General features: G+C 43.4%; 1 protein-coding gene across 3 annotated transcripts in view; it reads right to left on the bottom strand.

Annotated features, from left to right (window-relative positions):
* FAM151B (family with sequence similarity 151 member B) overlaps nucleotides 1-5,883 on the bottom strand; it is a 110,937-nt gene extending 105,054 nt beyond the window's left edge. For all 3 annotated transcript variants that reach the window (XM_073624430.1, XM_073624431.1, XM_073624432.1), the window contains exon 1: nucleotides 5,702-5,883. In XM_073624430.1, the coding sequence (XP_073480531.1) occupies nucleotides 5,702-5,828 (127 nt within the window). In that variant the 5' untranslated portion in view covers nucleotides 5,829-5,883. The remainder of the gene's footprint in view (nucleotides 1-5,701) is intronic.
* Nucleotides 5,884-22,042: the final 16,159 nt, after the last annotated feature.

Below are 22,042 nucleotides of genomic sequence, written 5' to 3'. Positions count from 1 at the left end.
TATCCTTCCCCTACATTTATAGATTTTTTTTCCATCTAAATTTAGGCTTTAAAGTGGTTGCAAACCTCAGACATATAAATATGAACAAAGCATATCTCTGTATAGTGTGTACTTGTCTCAATAAAGAGCACAAAGTGTAATTTCTGTCTGCTGCCTCTTTCCTCTGCTATCAGCATGAATCACTTCTGACAAGTTTTCCTGACAGAAATGTTTTCTTTGCAGGCAAAACTTTATTTTTCTTTTCCATCTAGTGACAGTTGCTATAAGAACTTGTTTACATGGGCAGCAGCAGTAAAAGCAGGTGGTTGAGATGCAGTTTTACCACCCCCTGACCATGCATCTAATGAACAGCATACAGCCACTCAGGGCTATACACATGCCATAGCTGTGATGTTTGAAGCACACGTTACATTTGCCGAGCAGTTTCGCCGCTAAATGCAACACGTTTAACTTTATGGGGCTATGATGGTTGGACCATTTTAGGGTTACAGGTGACACGCTGCGGCAAAAACAAATTATACCCCATGTCACATTTGGTAGGAGCACCGCAACCATTCTGCACGTGATTGTGGCCCGGTGCTGCCCGCTTTTCAGAATTAAAATAGGTGGTGAGAAGACAACATAATGCAACAAGGTCTACTGTATGTGAGAACAAGTTCTAATACTAAATGATCAGTCTCGCCCAGGGCTGGACTGGGACAAAAATTTGGCCCTGGACTTCATCCAGACCAGCCCACTTTAATTTTGCAAACACACACAAAAACAGTATATAAACTATACGCAATTGCGCAAAAAAATAAGTAAAAACATTCCACTGTATGTATAAACAGACCAGTGGCATTAAATTATTAATCAGTTACCATGACTAGTGATATTAAATTATTAATCAGTTACCATGACTAGTGATATAAAATTATTAATCAGTTACCATGACTAGTGATATTAAATTATTAATCAGTTACCATCACCAGTGACATAACATTACTAATCAGTTACCGCAGTTACCGTGACCAGTGGCATTAAATTATTCATCAATTACCGTAACAAGTGACATTAAATTATTCATCAATTACCGTGACCAGTGGCATTAAATTATTCATCAATTACCGTGACCAGTGACATTAAATTATCCATCAATTACCATGACCAGTGACATTAAATTACTAATCAGTTATCGTGACCAGTGGCATTAAATTATTCATCAATTACCATGACCAGTGACATTAAATTACTAATTGACCAGTGGCATTAAATTAATAATTGACCAGTGGCAATAAATTATTCATCAGTTACCGTAGTCAGCGGCATTAAATTAATAATTGACCAGTGGCATTAAATTAATATTAATGCCACTGTAGCATTAATATTAATTTAATGCCACTGGTCAATTATTAATTTAATGCCACTGGCCATGGTAACTGATGAATAATTTAACCATGACCAGTGGCAGTACATTTATACAGTACAGATTTACCCCTCCCCCATGCTGCATATTCAGTTACTTACTAATTACTATTATTATTAGAAAAGTTATTACTATAATGCTGCACTGCTGCTTACTTGAATGATGACAGTGACACTATAGCCTTGGTCTCTCTGTCACTGTACTTGCTGGTGGTTCTGATCCGATTCTGAATTCTCCTCCTCGGCTTCGGCTCCTCTAGGTTGCAGACTTGCAGCCAGGCTTGCTTTGCTACGCCCTGGCTCCGCCTCCTCCTATGTCCCCGGGCCACCTCCGCCCTCCGTCCGTGAGTGACGTCACGGCGCCGGGACAAAGAGGCCGCCCAAATGGCTATATTGTTAGCGGTTAGGGGGAGTGCCTGGGGGAGTGTCAATGCCTGTTCTTTTGTGACGCCGGCGGCCGGCCTGCCCGCCGAGTGCAGGAGCGGAGCCGCCCGGCGCCCAGCGACGCTCGGACGGAGAGAGACAGTGACACAGTCACTGTCTGACAGTCAGAGAGAGCGAGTCATTGGTGTAGTGGCCCGCTGCCAATCGGCCCACCGGGAATCTCCCGGTAGTCCCGATGGCCAGCACAGGCCTGGTTTCGCCAGTCTAAGGTGTTGTTCACACAGGCATACTTAAAGTGATTGTAAACCTTTATTTTTATAAAAACAAACATATTATACTTACCTGCTCTATTATAATTAATTAATATACGCAATAAGCGTATATTAATTGGTTTGCACAAAAGTTAAAGCTTTTACAAAATAGGGGATAGATTTATGGCATTTTTATTATAATTTTTTTTTTTTTTTTTTTTTTTTACTAGTAATGGCAACGATCACCATTTTATTCTCTAGGGCCTCCACTAAAAATATATATATATATATATGTTTGGCGAAAAAAAAAAAAAAGATTTTAACTTGAAACCAACAATTGTCAGAAAAAGGTTTAGTGTTTAAGTGGTTAAACTTTTTTTCACTTACACACAAGTCTATTCCATTGACAAATTGTTACAATGTTTACACTGTGATTCTTGGCAGACTGCCTGTTTTTTTTCTTCCTTTCTTGTGATGGCTGTAGCTTCAGAAGAGCAGAGAGAATTCTTTGCATAGACAGAATCGTCAAACACTTTTGTCAAGATTGCAAGGGGAAAAAAAAAAAAAAATCGCAATAACGATTCTTGACGATTAATCATGCAGCTCTACTATAAATAGCTATTGATTACTGTATAAATGTAGATAGCAGGGAAGGGGTTAACACTAGGGGGCGATCAAGGGGTTAAGTGCGTCCTAGGGAGTGATTCTAACTGGGGGGGGGGATGGGACTGCCTGGGGGAGGAGACCGATTGTTGTTCCTAAGCATTAGGAACAACAGGTCACTCTCCTCACCCGACAGAACGGAGATCTGTTTGATTACATTGACAGACTGTCCTCCTCCAGAGCAATCGCGGCTGCTGGCCATGTGCATTGGCTCCTACGTCACGTGGCAGGCGCACACCTCCCCTATGCTCCTTAAAGTGCCCGCCTTACAGCTACGGCGATTTGCGCAGGAGTGCCATTGTGCCGCCGTCAATCGACGGCGGTCGGTCGGGAAACAGTTACGTGTACATCCATGTGTGGACTGTGTTTACCTGTACAGGTGTTCCATGCAGCATTCCTGTGTAAGCAGTCCCATTCATGTCAATTAAGATGCACGGACAGAGTCGCTGTTTCCAATTTGACATTTGTGTGGGTTCACACACACTCACAACCACACAGATGTCAAATTGGAAGCTCTGTACAGCCACTGCATCCCAACTGACAAGAAGAGGACTGCCGTCACGGGGATGCATGGAACAGCTGTACATCCTGTATGGGCTAACACGGCCCTCACATGGGTGGACCCTTCTGTAGTCGTAGGGACTGTGACTGGTTCTCTTTAAATAAACCTAGACCGTCATTCAGGTAATACGTTAGCCAGCTCAGCACTGCTGCCTCTCTACATCCGCAGGCTGTGTGCAGAGGCCCCATTCACACTTGGCAATTTAGAATTGTGGGGTAATCGCTGCAAAATGCGCATTTGGCTGCCATTCATTTTAAATGCCAGCCCAAACGCAGTGTAATTGTTGAGCGACAGAGCCTTTAACCCCTTGCCGACTGTTCTATAGCAAAATGACAGCTATATCGCGGTCGGCCAGTTCTGAGAGGGTGCGACATCCTCCTCCAGACACTGCTGATCACAGATCGGTGTAAAGACTCAATCAGCAGCTCTTTACCACATGATCAGCTGTGTCCAAACACACACTTGCCAGTTATCGGCATTCCTTTCCTTACGCTGTCACAGTGTGAGGAGAGAAGAGAGCTGGTAACTGGCTAGTGTGAAACGGGACATCTGCACTGATTATCAGGGTCCTGATGATCAGTGCAGGCCCAACAGTGCCCATCAGTGATGCCAATCAGTGCCGCCTATCAGTGGCCATCAGTACAGCCTCATCAGCACACATCAGTGAAGGAGAAAAATTACCTGTTTGCAAAACTTTATAACAGAAACTAATGCCGCGTACACACGATCGGTTCTCTCGTCGGAAAAAGATATGACGACGGCTTTTCCGACGGGATTCCGCTCAAGCTTGCCTTGCATACACACGGTCACGCAAAAGTTTGCTGAAATTATGACCGTCAAGAATGCGGTGACGTACAACACTACGGCGAGCCGAGAAAATGACGTTCAATGCTTCCAAGCATGCGTCGAATTGTTTCCGGCATGCGTAGGGATTTTGCATGTCGGAATTGCCACAGACGATTGCATTTTCGGATAGGAATTAGAGGCATTAGAAAAAAAAAAAACAAAAAACAACCTTTAAAAAAAAGAAAAAATGTTTTCTTTGTTTAGCAAAAAATTAAAAACCAGTGGTAATAAACCTGTTAAGGACCGCGCCTCGCAGATATACTGTGGCAGGGTGGCCCTCCTGGGTGAAATCACATACCTGTACGTGATTTTGTGCATTGGGTCTAAGGCGCATGCCGCCGGTGACTCGCTCCCACTGTGATTGGACCCAGTGGGAGCCAATCAGCGTGTCCGACGGATGTGATGTCTGGTGGGACGCGGCAATCGTTCTCAGGAGAGGCAGAACGGCGGTCTGCCCTATGTGAACAATGCAGACCGTTATTCTGTGAGAGGGGAAGATGGAGATCTTGTGTTCCTGCTAAGCAGAAACACAGATCTCTGTCTTCCCCCAGTCAAAGCACATCCCCCACACAGTTAGAAAGCACTGCCTAGGAGCACAGTTAACCCTTTGATCGCCCCTGATGTTAACCCCTTCCCTGCCAGTGTCATTAGTATGGTGACAGAGCTTATTTTTTTTTTTTTAACCACTGATCACGGTTATTGGTGTCACTGGTGCCCAAAAAGTGTCACTTAGTGTCAGATTTGTCTGCCGCAATGTCGCAGTCCCGCTATAAGTCACTGATTGCCACCATTACTAGTAAATAAATAGATAAAAATTCAATAAATATATCCCATAGTTTGTAGACGTGATAACCAATCAATATACGCTTATTGGGATTTTTTTTAACCAAAAACCATGCAGCAGAATACATATTGGCCTAAACTGATGAAGAAATTTAGATTTTTTTTTACATTTTTTATTGGGTGTGTTTTATAGCAGAAAGTAAAATATATTGTTTTTTTAGTTTATAGCACTAAAAATACCACCAAAAGAGTTCTATTTGTGGGGAAAAAAAGACATTGATTTTATTTGGGTAGTGTCACACCGCGCAATTGTCAAAGTATCGCCAAAAAATATGGCCTGGTCATGAAGGGGGGTAAACCTTCTAGGGCTGAAGAGGTTAAATACCCCCAAAAGAAAGCTCTATTTGTGTGAAAAACATGATGAATAATTAGTACGGGTACAGTGCTGCACGGCCGCGCAATTATTCAAAGCGTGAACGCGCTGAAAGCTGGTCTGGACAGGAAGAGGGGGTATAAGTGCCCGGTATTGAAGTGGTTAAAAATCACATGAAGCTTGTCACTCAAACAGGTACCGCAACCCGCTTTTGGGTGACAATGGCGCATAGGGCAGCCCACTGAAATGAATGCGTGAAACAACCAATCGCCTGACAATCGCCCACACAAAATCACATTCCTTCTATGCAAAGTGCGAATGGAGCCTCATGGAAGAAAAGTGAGGAGCCCAGAGCCTGTCCTCAGTCTATCTACTCTCCATGATTACAATGACTTCCCCATAGAAAGGAGAAGAAGCCAGAGGGGCTCAGCTTACCATGCCTCTCCTCCATAGCCGGCACACTACAGCAGCACAGCCTGTAATAAGTAATGACAACCGTGACCACCATACAAGTGATATACACCCTGGGGTCACCGCACCGCACTGCCCTCCTCATCCACATACACACTGGACGGATCTACAGGAAGGAGGCGGGGACACCCCCGACACCTCAAATCAGCGCTCAGCGCTTCATGGGCCAATCACTAAGCTTCTTCCTCTGATTCACAGCCCACCAGCTCTGATCGGCGAAGTGCGACCCCTTGTGGCCATACGTTACATTGACGCCTTGGCTGCATCGAGTAGCTCAGAGAATTCCTCACGTCTGTGTAAAAAAATGACACTATGTAAAACGTAGACTTGTTTGAGGAATTAAAGTGGTTCCGATGTCAAGTTTTTTTTTTTTTTACCATAAGGCTGTATTCATACAGTAAGGCAGAGCTACCGAAGAGATTCACTGCTTTGGCAGCTCTCTGTTGCCAGCTGCGGTAGGATGCAGCGTGGGGCGTGGTTCAGCACATCACACAGCACTCTTTTTTTTTTTTTATACAAAAAGTATACTTCATTCATAACAATATACAGCAAGGCGATGCACTGTGCTGCCATACATTACCATGCGATTCGGCATGGTGAACTGCATGTTAGCGCAGCCATGTGCTGCGTTCATAGGTGTGCACACAGTGTGTGCCGGATGTGCCTGGGCACACCCTAATAATCCCATGCAGTGCCGATTACCCCTGCTTCCTGTCTCCCCCCTGCCAGCTTCCCTCCTCATCAGGAACAGGGAAGGGGCTGGTAAATATTTAACTGACCCCTTTCTTTATCTGAAGTGAGTGATCTGTACTGATCGGTCCTGTCTTCATTCTTAACAGAAGCATAGTAAACTATGTTCACTGCAGGCTTCAGAGAAAGGGACTGGGGAATCTCTGTCCTCAGTTTCTTTCTCTGTCTCAAAACTGAGACATCAGGGGTTGGTTTAGACCCTTGATATTTCATCAAAGCCCCATAATGGGGTGCCTAAAAAAAATGTGAAAATAATATTAAACAATAATATTTAAAAATGATTTTGAAAAAACAATAAAAATAAAAAAACTACAGACACTGCCCTACTAATATGTACGTACGTGTGTTGGTGCTCTGGGGTGCACACCTTAGTGCAATAGGCTACGCACACCATGTGCTGCGTTGCAGTGTTAATGGGACACGTAGGAAACAATGACTTCCTGCGTGTCCCTGCAGTGATAGAGGTTTTACATTGCAGTAAAATGTCTGTCTACATACATAGTGTGAATTAGCCCTAATACATTCCCATAGCTCCCAACTGTCCCTGATTTTGAGGGCCTGTCCCTGATTTTGAGGGCCTGTCCCTGATTTTGAACAAAGTCCCTCTGTCTTCCTCATTTGTCCCCCTTTTTGGTCTGATCTATATAGTTGTATATAAAATGCGATGGAATATTTTTAATGTGTGATAGCGCTGCCCAAAGATATATTCAATCAATAATAAACAAAAAAAATTTATATTGACTGCCATATATAATGAATTACCATAATCTGTGCTAAACATAAAACAATAAAGCATCCAAGTGTTGTATGATGAAGAAAATATAAAATATATATATATAGATAGATAGATAGATAGATAGATAGATAGATAGATAGATAGATAGATAGATAGATAGATATACAGTATACATACTGTATTTATATAGATATATATCTATCTATCAATATATATATATATATATATATATATATATATATATATATATATATATATATATATATATATATATATATATATATATATATATATATATATAAAATTAACTATATAAAGAGTCCCAACAGTCCACACATAATAGTGCATCTTCATATGAAAAAACGTGCGTGTAGATCTTTAAATTTCAATGAGTGCTCCACCATATCATAGACAAGACAAGACCCACAAATGGGCCAGCACACCATAAAGGAAATCAATCGTATACACCAGATGGTAGGTCCTCTGCTCACTTCCTCCTCAGCTGGTAAAGCTTCCCCAGATAGGATAACTCCATAAAGCTATTAGAATAAAGGAAACAATCTCCAATAGTGCAGTGCCATGGTGAATGAGCAAACAAAACTACCAACCAAGCTTAAGAAATGCACTCACATTTATTCAATTAAAAACAAGCAAAGTGGTATAACAAAGTATCAAGCAGGATCTCACAGCATCCAGATAATGATACGCTCTGCCTGTACGCATTACACCACTCTCCCACGTGGCTTCTTCGAAGAAGGAAGAAGCCACGTCAGAGAGTGGCGTAACACGTAGAGGCAGAGTCAGGCGGCGTGTGTCATTATCTGGATGCTGTGAGATCCTGCTTGATACTTTGTTATACCACTTTGCTTGTTTTTAATTGAATAAACGTGAGTGCATTTCTTAAGCTTGGTTGGTACTTTTGTATGCTTATTCACCATGTTACTGCACTATTGGAGATTGTTTCCTTTATTCTTAGAGCTATATGGAGTTATCCTATCTGGGGAAGCTTTACCAGCTGAGGAGGAAGTGAGCAGAGGACCTACCATCTGGTGTATACGATTGATTTCCTTTATGGTGTGTTGGCCCATTTGTGGGTCTTGTCCTAAGGTGAGTGTGTAATTCACCAGGTGACAAAGCACTGTCTATGATATGGTGGAGCACTCATTGAAATTTAAAGAGCTACACACACGCTTTTTCGTATGAAGACGCACTATTAGAGCACTTTATGTGTGGACTGTTGGGGCTCTTCTTATATAGTTCAATACATATATATTTTGTATATCTTTTTTATCATACAACACTTAGATGTTTTAGGCTGGGCTCACACTATTGCAAATTGGATGCGGCTTTCCCCACATCCAATTCGCATGTCAGGAGATTGTGACCGGCTCTCAATGAAGCCAGTTCACACATCTCCGGAGTGGCTCCGGAGCGAATTGCACAGGAGTCCTGTGCATCTTTTGGTCCGTTTCAGGTCCGAATTCAGCCAAAAATCTGGTACCGAAATCAGACCTGAAACGGTGAACAGAGACACAACGGACTCCTGCTGTGAGCCACTCCGTGCGGCAGTGTGAACCCAGCCTTAATGTTTATGTTTAGCACAGATTTTCTAGTAATTCATCATGTATGGTGGTCAATAATATTTTTCTTGTTTATTAATTATTGATTTAATATATCTTTGGGCATCGCTATCACACATTATGTATATTTCATTGCACTGTATGTGGGAACACATTTAGTGATAACAGCCTCACGTTTTAAATAAGATTAAGTGGCAGCACACAACATCTTTATTATTATATAAAATGCACTGCCTAGCTAGAAAAAGTGTTTCCCAGTGCTAAACCTTTCATCCAATGTCTAAATTGCTGCATTTGTAAATTCCAAAAGTCAGTATAAAGGAATTGTAGTGGTAAAAAAGCACTTGTGGGTTTGGCCAATCATTTTTTTGTACAATTCTCCTTTAAGGGGGCGTGGCAGGGGTGTGTTCTATGCCTACCTACTTTTGCTAATCATTCCTATCTCAGAAAGTTGGGTGGTATGCATTCCCTGCATTAAGGTAAAAAATGCTACACTACCTGTCCTACCTACCCACTCCCATCTCTAAACACGTGACTCCTGTCACCGCTCCACTGCTGTCTAGGCTCCTCTCACTTCATCGTCTCATGGGAGACACTGAAGGCAATGGGAGCAATAGGCTCCTGCTGCTGTCAGTCAAATCCTGTGAGGAGTGAGCGGGAGGCATAGCTTATGGGCACTGTGTGTGTCCAAGCCCAGATCAGGAACGCACACACACACGTGGGTGCCTCCACAGTGCCGGTTGCTAAGGAGGCCTCAGGAGGAATGGACAGCACCAAAGGGGTACTGCCAAAGAGGAAGTAAGGGACAGCTCTGTGCAGTACCATTGCACAGAGCAGGTACGTATAATTTTTTATAACACAAAAACAAAATTCTATTAGGGCATGTTTACATTTGCTTCAAAATATGGCATTGGACACACTTTTTTAAAGCACTCTGAATATCAATCAAAGCTCCTGTCACTAAATGAAATGGTAAGCTTACAGACTTGTTCACACTTTCTTGGTACTTCAAAGTGTCTCCAAAGCCTTACAGCACCTGAAGCTTTTGAGGGGCTTTTATTTGACATTTACCTATTTTTTCAGAAGTATTGCAGGTATGAGATATCCCAGGATGCACTGGGAGACCAACAAGTAAACCAGAAAGATATCATTAGCAGTCACATCTGGTTCACGTATGTATATTCTGGGAGTGTCTGGTGCAGAGGTCACATCTGATGGGCAGCATGGAGCAGCAGGAAGGTGAGCAGGGTCTGGACTGAAGCAGAGCAACTAACAGACTGCACACATGGTGTGCAACATGGGAACGCTATAGCATAAGGTGGACTGGAGACAGAGGACTTAGTGGCAGAGGATCAGCAGAGCTAGGGGACTGGAGCAGGAGAAACTAGCAGATGTCACACATGGTGAGCAGTATCAGAAAACCAGAGGATCAGCAAAGCTGGGGGTTACTGCTGAGTGTGGGATCAGCAGAGGTGGAGGTTACTACTGAGAGGGGAATCAACAAAATTAGGGGTACTACTGATTGGGGAATCAGCAGATCTGGAGGTACTATTGAGCAGGGGATCTTTTGAATGAAGGTACTTATAAGCTGGAGATCTGCTGACAAGGGTACTAATAAGCTGGGGATATAAGTGTGAATGAGGCCTTAAAACAGGGGTGCCCAAGCGCTGGCTCGCAGCGCCCTCTGATGTGGCCCACCACATCTGGGATGCTGTGGGATGGCGAGTTGGCAAGCCCAGATTGTGGGTTCTCCGACCCGCCATCCCCGAGCATCAGCAGGAGTGTGCATGACGGAGCCAGCGCTATAAGAAGCATGCAGCCGCAGTAGAGAGCAGAGCCGATACTTCTGGTATAGCGCCAGCTCCTGTCACAGGCAGAGTGATACTAAATGTACTCCATCTGTGACCACAGCCGCCAGAGATACTTGCCCAGGGGGTACAGCCAGGATCCACCAGCGATACCTGCCTTGCGGGGGGGCAGGGTGACAGCCAGGAGCCGCCAGTCGTACCCACCCTGGAGGAGGGGAATCAGGAGCTGCCAGCCATAGCCACCCCGGGGGTGACAGACAGCAGCCGCAAGCCTTAGCCACCTGGGGGGCGGGGGACAGCCAGCAGCCGCCAGTCATAACGGCCTGGGGGAAAGCAGCAGCTGCCTGCCATGCCCACTTGGGAGACAGCAGCCAGCAATACCTGCAGGAATCCAGAGGAAGACACTAGCACTAGCTACACTGGGCTGCTATCAAACTGATCCGCAGGTGCAGTGCAGTGCAGTGCACCCGAGTCGCTTAATTGGCCCTTGCTCTTCAAAAGGTTGGGCACCCCTGCCTTAAAGTATATATTCTTAATTCCAAAAAAAGTCTCTTCTATTGCTCTCAGCCTCCTCCAGATTTCTTCTTTTTTTTTTTTTTGCTGCTGTGATCTGACTATTGTTAGTAGAAGTTGGCTACATTCTTTTCCCATGGTCCCACAAGTATGTAGTTATGTAGCCACCCTCTCCTGTTCAAACCCGAGATCGACTATGGGATTTGTATTGTGCATAGAGTAATGCATGCGCCGACCAATAACGTGCACTTATCAATCCAAACAATTGGAAGTGAGGGGGGACAAGAAGAGGTTCAGGAGCTCACAGAGGACTCACAAGGAGGCAGAAACACAGTAAGAAATAATTTAATTGAAAACAGATTGCTGGGTCATTAAGTAGTAGATGTGTACAGATTATATGTTGAGAATAAGGATGATGTTGAGTGTCATTTTAAGCCTCATTCATGTGGCCAATTAGGGCTGTGCACCACCAGGCTTCAGCATATTTCTTTGGAGGGGCTTACGGGTGTTTGCAGTCAGCAGCAGACAGGCAGCCTATACAATGACAGGCTGACAGGTCCTACAGCTCTATGCATGTAACTGAACATCATGTGCAATTAGGGACCATTTAGCAGCCCTGGAGACAGTTTGCATCCAGGACCGCTTATCTGTTTCTAACCGCATGTAAGCAGAGGACCAGTTAAGGAACAATGTGTGGCAAAATACACAGGCATCAAACATACCTGGAAGTGTCAAGTGTCACAGCCCCAAAAGAGAGCTTGCCACCGGAGAGGTAAGTATTTTAGAGTCCTCTTTACCAGGGAGCTACTTTTCAAGAATCATTAGAAGGGTTAATAAACATAAAACAGTAACATTAGTCTGTATATGCAGTAAAGCGTCCTTGTTATACTCACTGTTGCACCTTAGGGGTTAATCCTCTGCATTGTGTAAAAAGGCAGTTTGATCCTGTCTTCTCTGATCCTCCCCTTCTTCCACTGTCCCCAAACCATCTCCTGGTAGAACCAGAGGCTAAGGGACAAGCTGCACATGCTCAATTTGGTGTGTATTGCTAGGTGAATTTTTTTTATTTTGCTTGGGAGAGTGCATGTGATCAGCACAGGGCCAATCAGCACTGTCCAGACAGAGGGTCAGGAGTCATGCAACGTCATAGGACAGTCAGAGGAGAATAAATACTCATCCTACAAGCTTTAACAAGACACTGACACTTTAAGTAAAATATAATCAATGTCCCTACCTTACTAAATTTGCCTTCATGATTGAAACACCACCGGACATCCCTCCCAACAATTCTAACCTCGGTTTACTTCATAAGAAAAAGGTCAAGAATTTTTCTGGTACTCCATAATTGATAGTAGGACCTCTTCGTGATATTTTATTGTTTTACAGAGTGCAGTATGTTATGTACTATTTACATTACTTTGTTTTTATAAGGCCCAATTGCATGCAAGAACTCTAGCAGGGGTTCCCAGTGTTTAGATATAGGAGGCAGCCCTATTGAAATCAATAGGCACATAATCATGATCGCTCGCATGTAATTGCTCATGGAGTGATTATTTGCAGATGAACACTGAATGACCATTACATGCGAGCAGCCACAATTAGCCGCAGGAGCTGTCAGGTTACAATGGGGCTGGGGTTCTCTCATGTAATCAGTGATGACCCCCACATCATCCCAACAGTGAAGTATGATGGAAGGAACATCTTGATTTTGGCTTGCTTTGCTGCCTCAGGGCCTGGACCACTTGCCATCATCAAATGAATTCCCAAGTTTACCAAACTAGCCTACAGGTTAATGTCAGGGTGGCTATCTGTAGGCAGGTTGCCTACTGTGTGTATTTGGTTAGCATCTGGCAGCCCAGGTTAGGGGGAAAAGGGTTCATGTTTTGCTGCCCTTTCCCCGGTGTGTGCACGGACTTTCTCTGGGGTTCAGCCTCCCTCCCATGTTCTATAAAGGGAAAGAGGTCTGAATCCTAGGGGGGCTCAGGGGAACACTGGGGAAACATATGGGGAACCTATGGTCCACTCTGGAATGCTGATTCGCCAGAAGAAATTGGGAACTGCCAAGCATGGACTATTCTTTCAGAGACTTCACTCGTGCAGGTAACCTGAGGCAGCCGCAGGTAGGCTTGGTCAGGGAAAAGACGTTATCGCATGAAATACACATTCTGCCAAAAGTTTGGTTTGTTCAAGTTGTTTCTACTGCTCAAGCCCTGGTCTGAAGTTACTTAAGGAGTGGATATGGAATTCTGACATCTCTTCAAGAAACCAGGGTTTCAAATAGCACATTGGGGTCTGTGAAACATTGCTGCAATGCAAGGTTAGCCTGAGAGTCTGGGAGGAGTAGAAGCTGCTGTGGGTAACCCCAGAAGGAAACCGCAATCAGTCATTGGCGTGGTACCTGGATAGGCGACGGTTCCTCTGGTAGCAAGGGGGTTCAGTGTTCCGACTCCCTCTCTAGCTGTCCGTTTCCATCAGCATTACAGAGATTTACGGCCTGGTTACTAGGTACGCAAGGCAAGAGTTAGGTGAGAGCATGCATTAGATCCATGCTAAGTGCTTGGCGGGACCTCATTCTGTTACTGGAAGTGATGTAACAAAGGTACGCCGACTAGTGGAGTGGGCTTAGGCTCCGCATGCCCCTCCTAATACAACACATACAAAACATCTTCTGGAGGGATTCTGCATACAACACTACACACAAGTGGCGTATCTCTAAGTTGGGGGACTGCCTTAATGTTTGAATGTTCACAAGACCGTGGCTCTCGCCTCTTCCTGGACATTGGTGAGCACGCCTTCTGGCAAGGGGTTACCCCTATGTTAGCATGAATGACCCTGGACACCACCTGGCATAGTCTAAAGAACCCACCCCCAGGGATAGTCCTCACAGTGACCCAGAACTTGGCGCCCAATGAGTTATTGGGAAGCATGGCGGAAGTGTCACCCGCCTACCCCACTCCTTACACATCCACCAATTAAAGTTTAGTAAAAGTTGGTTGATTCAGCAGGACAATGACCCTAAGCATCAAAGTAAAGTGGCTTCAGAAAAAGAAAACGGTAAAGAAATTATCAGGCCAAACACATGACCAGCAAGAAAGTACATGACAATGTCTAACATCAATCTGTCAAGATCATATGAGGACATTTGTACGCATGATGACCCAGCATATGTATAATCTTGGCCTGTATGAATATAAGTAATAGAATAATGTGCACAACACGTGTAAACCTCCCTGTATGTACTACTTTTGTATCAAAAATATGTGGAGTGGTAAGAAACAGAAAAAGGAAGAAAAGGGGGTGAAGAAGTGAAGGCGGTTCTGATTGGGAAAGTTCTGTCCCCTCTCTGCTAAGGGGAGATCGCCATGTCTGCATCATGAGCAGTCTGTAATAGGGATTTGTAAAAGGTAAACTCATTCCAGTAAACCATGTTTTCCCATATCTATCATGAGTCTCTGTCTGTAGCCAGTACATGTTCAATTTCATTCACTTTGGTTACCCACATGGCTATCAGGGGAGTGCACCGTTGTTTCCAGCATCTCGCGATTCAACTTCTAGCTGTATTGATCAAGTGTGGGAGTATAGAACCTTTAGATGTCCGTTTAGGGACAGTGTTGTGGTGTAGTAAGAAAAAGGGCGTATCATTCGGAATAGGGTAATCTGTAAATCTTTGCAAAATGGACCAAAAAAGGCTGGAGAGAGGAACATGTCCAAAATACGTGTAGGAAATATCACATGGTGGAACATTTGTCCAAGTTGCAAGGAACATGTGGCGGAGTTTTTGGGGCATTTTGTACCAAAGCAATAGATTTTAAAGCCAGATTCTTGGTATTTCATGCAAATAGATGCTTTATGAGTAAAATATATGATCCTGTCCCATTGTTCTGGGAACAGCTGGAGTTAGTCATATTCCCATTTTTGCAAGATTCAGGTTAGTGGCAGTGTGTCCATTAAGGGTGCACGGGCACTGCCCCCTTTCTCCAGCCACCCCCATCTATGACTGATGGATAGATTCATGCATCGCATGAATCTATCCATGACCGCCACCACCTATTCAGGTGTCCGGCCCCTTTTCGGATGCCGGGTGCCTGAATTACAGCAGTGGAGGTGTATTTTTGAAGCACCTGATTCGAGCCATAGGCTCTAATCGGCTTCAAAAAAGGTGAACTTGGAGCACAAAGCATTGTGCTCGCAGTCCACCCAGCTGTGTTAGAGAAGCAAATGAATATTCAAAAATATTGATGGGGCACAGTGGCAGCGTTTGATGGACAAAGTGGTGGCATTTGATGGGCACAGTGAGGCTGCAATTGATGATTTTTTTTTTTTTTTTAGTTTGTTTGCACGCGCCCCCCCCCCCCCCCCCCCAAAAAAAAAAATTTGAGCACCACCCACCACTACAGGTTTATTCGAGGCTGTATATTTAAGTAGGGACTGGAGTTCACATCCTTTATCAAACTGAGTGAGAGGTCTAGAGAATGAAGATGCAGGGGAAATGGAGCGAAGAAAGTGGGATAAATGCTTGAGCCACCATGATCCGAGATGTGAAAGGCATTGGTCTAAGGTTAAGTGTCCCGAGGCAGGCCATTGATGTATTGAGAGCAAGGAAAGGGCCTGGATCATCTTCCATTTGAGTAGATCCTTGAACAGCAGATCTTCTAGCCCAGGATGAAAGGGCAAGTTGCCAATGATAGGGTAAAGGGGGGAGGGGGGAGACATTACGGACACCGTTTCATGTCAAAATTTGACATGCGTGTAGAAGCAGCTCCACAGATCTGAACGCAGACACCGCATTCGAATCCATGCACCTGCTCGCATGTCAGATTTTGACATGTAACTGTGTCCATGACACCCTGTGGCCAGCATAGGGGGCTATAGAATCTTGTGGTGTATAGGTAAAGAAGTCTGACTTTGCAATTGTTGGCTTCACTGTAATTAAAATGCTGCAGAGAAGAAAACATTGCTACACTGTATACATTAGATATGAAAAATGAGGACATGTTCTCTTTAAGGGTCAACCCAACCCAAGTGTGTTGGCACTGCTCAGCTAAATCACAACTTTACATGTTCTTATAGAACTATGAGACCCCAAACACCACCTTGCACTAGGGTGTGCCTTTGACTATAGGACACATTTAGAACTAAAGTCACATACTACGTGTTTCAAAGGAATCTGTATAAGGGGAACATGAAAAAAAAAAAACCCTGACAATACCTACCAGTAAAATGTTTCAAAAAGTGAATCCAATTTGGCTCTGTGACAGCACTGCAATGAATTACGCATTACCACATTGCACAAGAACACATGGAAATTAAAGTGTTACTAAACCCAGTAATATTAAAATAGTTCACCCCCCCCCCCCCCCCCAGCTTCTAAATCATGGTCACGTAATAAACTGCAGGGTCCACCCAAGTGCTGAGTGTTCAGGTAGGAGGAGATTTCCACTACAGCCGTGTCTTCATGTTCTTATGGGAGACATCCCACCCACTGTGTTTTTTTTTTAGTTACCGGGCACGGAGAAGGAGGGAGTGACTGGGCTGTCATTTAGGATCTGCATACACGCCCACATGTGTAATGTCAATACCACATGACCTGACTAGCTCAGCAAGAAAATATTCTCTACAGCGATAGAGACCAAACTGAGCATGTGCAGGGGGACCACTCTGACTGTGTCTTATCTGGCTTTGCCCTGGAGGGGAGGTTCTGTGCATACAGAATCAAAGACCCTTTTTACAGAATACAGAGGATTAACCCCTTAAGTTCCAGTGTCAGTATAACAAGCATGCTATTCTGCATATAGAGACAGATTTTAAGGTTGTGGGATTAGTAAAACTTTAAAGTGGTTGTAAACCACTGACGTGGAAAATGAACAAAGCATATCCTTCTACAGTGTGTGCTTGCATCAATTTAAGTATCATTTCTGTCTGCTACCTCAGTCCTCCATCAGCATAAGTCATTTCTGACAGGAGGTGCTGAATCCAAGCATCTGAGGGGGGCGGGGAGGGGACCACCAGCACACAGCCTGTGATTGACAGCTTCAGCTGTTCAGGTTTTCCTAGGAGATTGTATGTTCACTACCTCCACTTAGGTCTCAGATTACACTCAGCTGTGCAGTGTGTGATGTCAGACCTGGACCCCCTGCCACTGGAATCTCAGGAAACTGTATACATTCTGCACTTTAAATGGCTGTATAGAAAATGAGGGATGCAAATAAACAAGTACAAGTTATGTAGGGGGATTGGTTTGATCTGTGTATATCCGAGGATAGTCACTGCATTGTGTTTAATGAAGTGCCATTATATTTGAATGGTACCTCACCAGTCCACCACAAGGAACATGTGTTTTAGAGTGCAGGTACACTTTTTAGTGTGGGAAAATGCACTACCGGTACATTTAAAAAGGGAGAGACTACCCTGACACAGTGGGGTTTATTTAATAAAGCTGAAGAGTGCAAAATCAGGCTCATTTCTGCATAGAAACCAATCAGCTTCCAGGGTTTTATTGTCAAAGCTTAACTGAACAAGCTGAACTTAGAAGCTGATTGGCTACCATGCTCTGCTGCATCAGATTCTGAGTGAGATTCCAGTTTTAGTAAATCTCCCCCATTGAGTGTTAATGCTATAAAGACACATGCACACTTGGTTAACAAAACTAATAACATGCTTTGGCACTACCTGGGGGATTTTACTGTTCCAGGGAGAGCTAAAAAGCCAGCATGAAATGCAACTTGCCAGCACCCACAGCAAACTGAAATATCGATTTTTGTTCTTTTTTGAAGGCCAACTGTACTAATAAGTTATATATAAAAAGGAATGAACACAAAGTTATACAAATGCCTTGAATGAGATATGAACTTTATTAAATACAAATTCCTTTATTATACAATGAATTACACTATACAAATCAGCTAAAATGCAAATGAAGTACCAACTTTAGGTAAAATGTCTACAATATAGTATAAGAGCCCCGTCCCCAAATCCAGGGGATAAACATAAGGAGGTCACACATCAAATATACAGTAATGCAGCATTGTGTACATTCTGTTGACTGGATAAATAGATGTGGTTCTATTGAACTTACCTGTGCTCCACAATTATATAATAATTTTCCATTTCCACTTAGAGCTCAGTTCCACTCAGCCCCACCTTACTATATTTTGAAGCAAAGCAGTCATACTTTGCTAGGCTCCAATTTGATTCAGTTTATGGAGTAAAGATCATATCAGCTATTAAAGATCACACTTATCCTGACAGAAATTAAACAGGATCCTACAATTTCCATTTACATTGAAATACATTGGGTGCAATATTCCAAAAAAATCAAAGCTTTGACATTTTTCACATCTGCAATAAGGACTGTAACCGGTAGAAAAAGCTAAAGGACCCCTGTCCCCTATATACAGTGTAAGAAGCAATTTTGTGTCTTTCAACAACATTCTCTAGGAACCAAAAACGTTGTAGTAAGGGTCACTTAAAAAAGGAGAAAAAATAAAAAGTCAGCAGCTACAAAATACTGTATCTGCTGACTTTAACAAAAGGGACACTTAGCTGTCCAGGGATCCAGCGCTGTCCTCATCCAGGCCAGTTCTTTGCCGGTCTTCAGGCCCCCGGAGTTGACCTGTTTGCTGTGGGAAGCTGGTTTTGACTCCTTGTGGCTTCACAGCCAGCTTCCCTCTTTGCATGCACGAGCTGCACTGCACTTTGTGAATGGTCCCACAGTCTTCTTGGACCTGTGATGTGTCCCAGAAAGTTGAGGGCAAAGGCGGGGGGATTTGCATTTGCATAGGCGATCTGAGCAGAAAGTGGGTACTTCCACTGGGGGGGGGTTCCGTTTAGGGGGCCACAAAGCAAAATAACCCCTTTAGGGTGAAGTCCTGCTTTAGGGCAGCAATAGGATCCAGTATTACCATTGTCTTGCAGCTGCTCTTTAGGTGTTCTGTCCTATACACTTTGCCTGCCTCAAATTGTATACTTTAGCAAAAAAAAAAAAATATATGGTGCCTCAATGATCAGACAGGGCTTTGTGGGGTCATGCCAGTGAGCAAATCTAGGGGACAAAGCCTTACGTTTGTTGTCACTGGTAAGATCGCACCCCCCCTCCCTCAGAGATAGCTAAAATGATCATTGGTTTCTCATCTGAAAGGCAGAAATAGCTTATTGCTCAAGGAACCCCTAGCAACCTCTGGAGGAGCCCTAGTTAAGAAACCCTGACCTAGCAGCTCCAGAGCCTCCCTCTGCCAGGGAATGATGGAAACCTTGACACTGCCCTATATAAAACTTTAAAGTGAAAAAAAAAAATCTTCTAGTACTACAGAAAACAAAAATAACTTTTAAAAACATTAGCTGCAAAACTAAACACTTCCATAAACAATATCTATAACGCCAACACCGAGGATTATGGTAAGCTGCCACCTTCCCACAATAGTTTGCAGAATTCCCCTTTCTTTAGTGGTGCTTCTCATCACTCTAGTTGCTCAATCCGAAAAGAAAGGAAACCGGTATGACAAGCAGATGAAAGGAATGACTTAACGATTGTCCATACCAGCATGACGAGTCATAGCACGACTAAGCAAAACTGGGAAGAAATCAACAAGGTTTATTGTGGGAGATGGCTAAATGATTTGGAATGCAATCTAGTGGGAGATTACAAATCGGAGATTCTTTATTGATTTATAAATTCTACTGTACTCTGCAAGAAAAATAAAAAATATGCTGAGACGTCAAATGACCCAACAACTTCTTAAAGAGTGTAAATGAAGCAAACACAGCAAGATTTCTACGTTAGTGTCCTTAAGGCCACCAATCTGCTAATACCACAACACTGGAGTCCCCACTAATCCCGTTGTCTTTTCCTATTTGAGAAAGCAGCAAAAAGAGATAGACCAATCTTGATGGTGTAGCAATACTCACCACTGGGAGACACAATAAGCCAGTGACTGAGTTAGCCATCTGTACCCAAAATACCACTGAAATCGTCACATTGAAGGTAGGTTCTCCTTGCAGTCTCCTGCCCATAATCCCCATCCCCCACCACCCTGTTCACCTGCTGGAGCCCCGTTTAAAGGCCAGTATTTGGGATTTATTTACTAAAAGTTGGAGTGCAAAATCATGCTAACTTTTGCATAGAAACCAATCAGCTTCCGGGTTTTATTGCCAATGCTTAAATTGAACAAGCTGAATTTAGAAGCTGATCCCCAGCTTTAGTAAATATACCCCTTTGTGTCTGTAGAAGCTTACACATGCAGAATGAACACCCTTTTCCCCACAAGACAGTGCTCAAGCCGGGGAAATGGCCACCACAGGCACTAGCACTGCATCACAGAAAGAAGAGGAGAAGGCCATATTGCTCCTCCATACCTGGAAGTACATTATAATACAAAGACTCTGGCAGCAGAATAGCAAGGCATAGCCATTGGCAGAGGTTGTTTTGTCAAAGGAAGCTTACACTTTGCCCTGAATGGGCCAAGTAACAAGTTAACTTTCAGACTCGGCTGTCCATTTGAACTGCTATATTTTATATTGCGAGAACCTATACTGACAGAAAATACTACTTCTGGCTGTCATGCTGAGCCAGTGGCTGTAGGCACTCTAGTATGCAGATCTGGAGTTCTGTGACTTAGAAGACTAAAGACTAGACTTCTTAGGAGGCAAGCAATGGCACCCCCTGCATTACTCTCAGCACAGGAGATTGTTTATATCATTTAAATGGTGTGTACTTTTTGTGCTGCAAGCTTCACTGCCCCCCCCAAAATCATACACAATATTAGTGGAGTGACATCTATTCTGTAAGAAAAAAAGAAAGCTATTCATCAGTGCCTTAAAATTTGATCTTTTTTCCTATGTAATGCAGCTGTGTCCCAAAACAGAAAGGCTTTGCATAAAACATTTTTAGAAAGTAGATACACTTTTAGACAGCAATGTGATAATGGAAAATGCAAATTAGTTAGAGACATGCAGGCTGCCTTCTCTCCGATTATTACGCCACACAATATACAAACAGTTCCGCACCAGCAGGATTTATCAACACAGAAAAATGCAGACAAAAGGTGTACAAAATATGGAAATCCTGAGATCTCTAGCACAACACAATCCTGATACACAGCAGAAAGGAGTCTATAAGCCATTGTCAGGGTCCAATTGTGTTCTGCCATTTCAAAATCCAATATGCAAAAAAAAAAAAATACACAAAAAGTCCGCTCTACACCAGTGCTAGTGGATGTAACGAAAGGAATCCTGGCACCATCTTTTAACATCTATTTGAAGTGTTTCTTATCATCAATCTCCCTGCTTCCTAGTTAAAAGTTTCATTATCAAAAGTTTGCATTATCATGAATATTAATTCACTTCACCGGATGACCATGGTTAATATGATTCACATCTCATTTTAGCATGCTTAGAACAGACCATACTGTAGCCAGAAAAAAAAAATGCCACTCCTTTAAAGGTAATGCATTGTCTTTCCAAATGTATTTAAGATATATATGCTTAATATAAACATCAATGTAAATTCATAATTTAAAAAGACCTTTGTTCTGATGTATAGATTGGTATTTATATGTACATGTGGCAGCAATATTTCTTCATTATACATTCAGACTGCTTCAAGCTTTTGTTACACAACTTTAGCTTTAAGCTGGCTACACACGGTCCGAAATATGGCCGGTTCAATAGGAACCGGCTTACATTCGGACCATACGTACAACTGTCCTTGCGACAGAAGCCGGTCTAGAGACCGGCTTTTTTTGAAGGTGTATGCTGGAAAACCAGCATCCGATGAGCGCTGATTAGTGTGTTCTGGCAGGCACAAAGGCACAGCGGGTGAGATTGCTGTACTAACATTGCTTAGTTAGTACAGTGATCTCTCTGAATGTGTGTACCAGGCATAACTGCTTCTTTTAACAATGCAAATCTTTGAGTCAGTCAC

Source organism: Aquarana catesbeiana, linkage group LG01 (genome assembly GCF_042186555.1).
Source record: "Aquarana catesbeiana isolate 2022-GZ linkage group LG01, ASM4218655v1, whole genome shotgun sequence".
In the NCBI taxonomy this organism is placed as follows: domain Eukaryota; kingdom Metazoa; phylum Chordata; class Amphibia; order Anura; family Ranidae; genus Aquarana; species Aquarana catesbeiana.
Note: the sequence above shows the minus strand (reverse complement) of the source record. Positions and strands in the feature narration are given on the sequence as shown.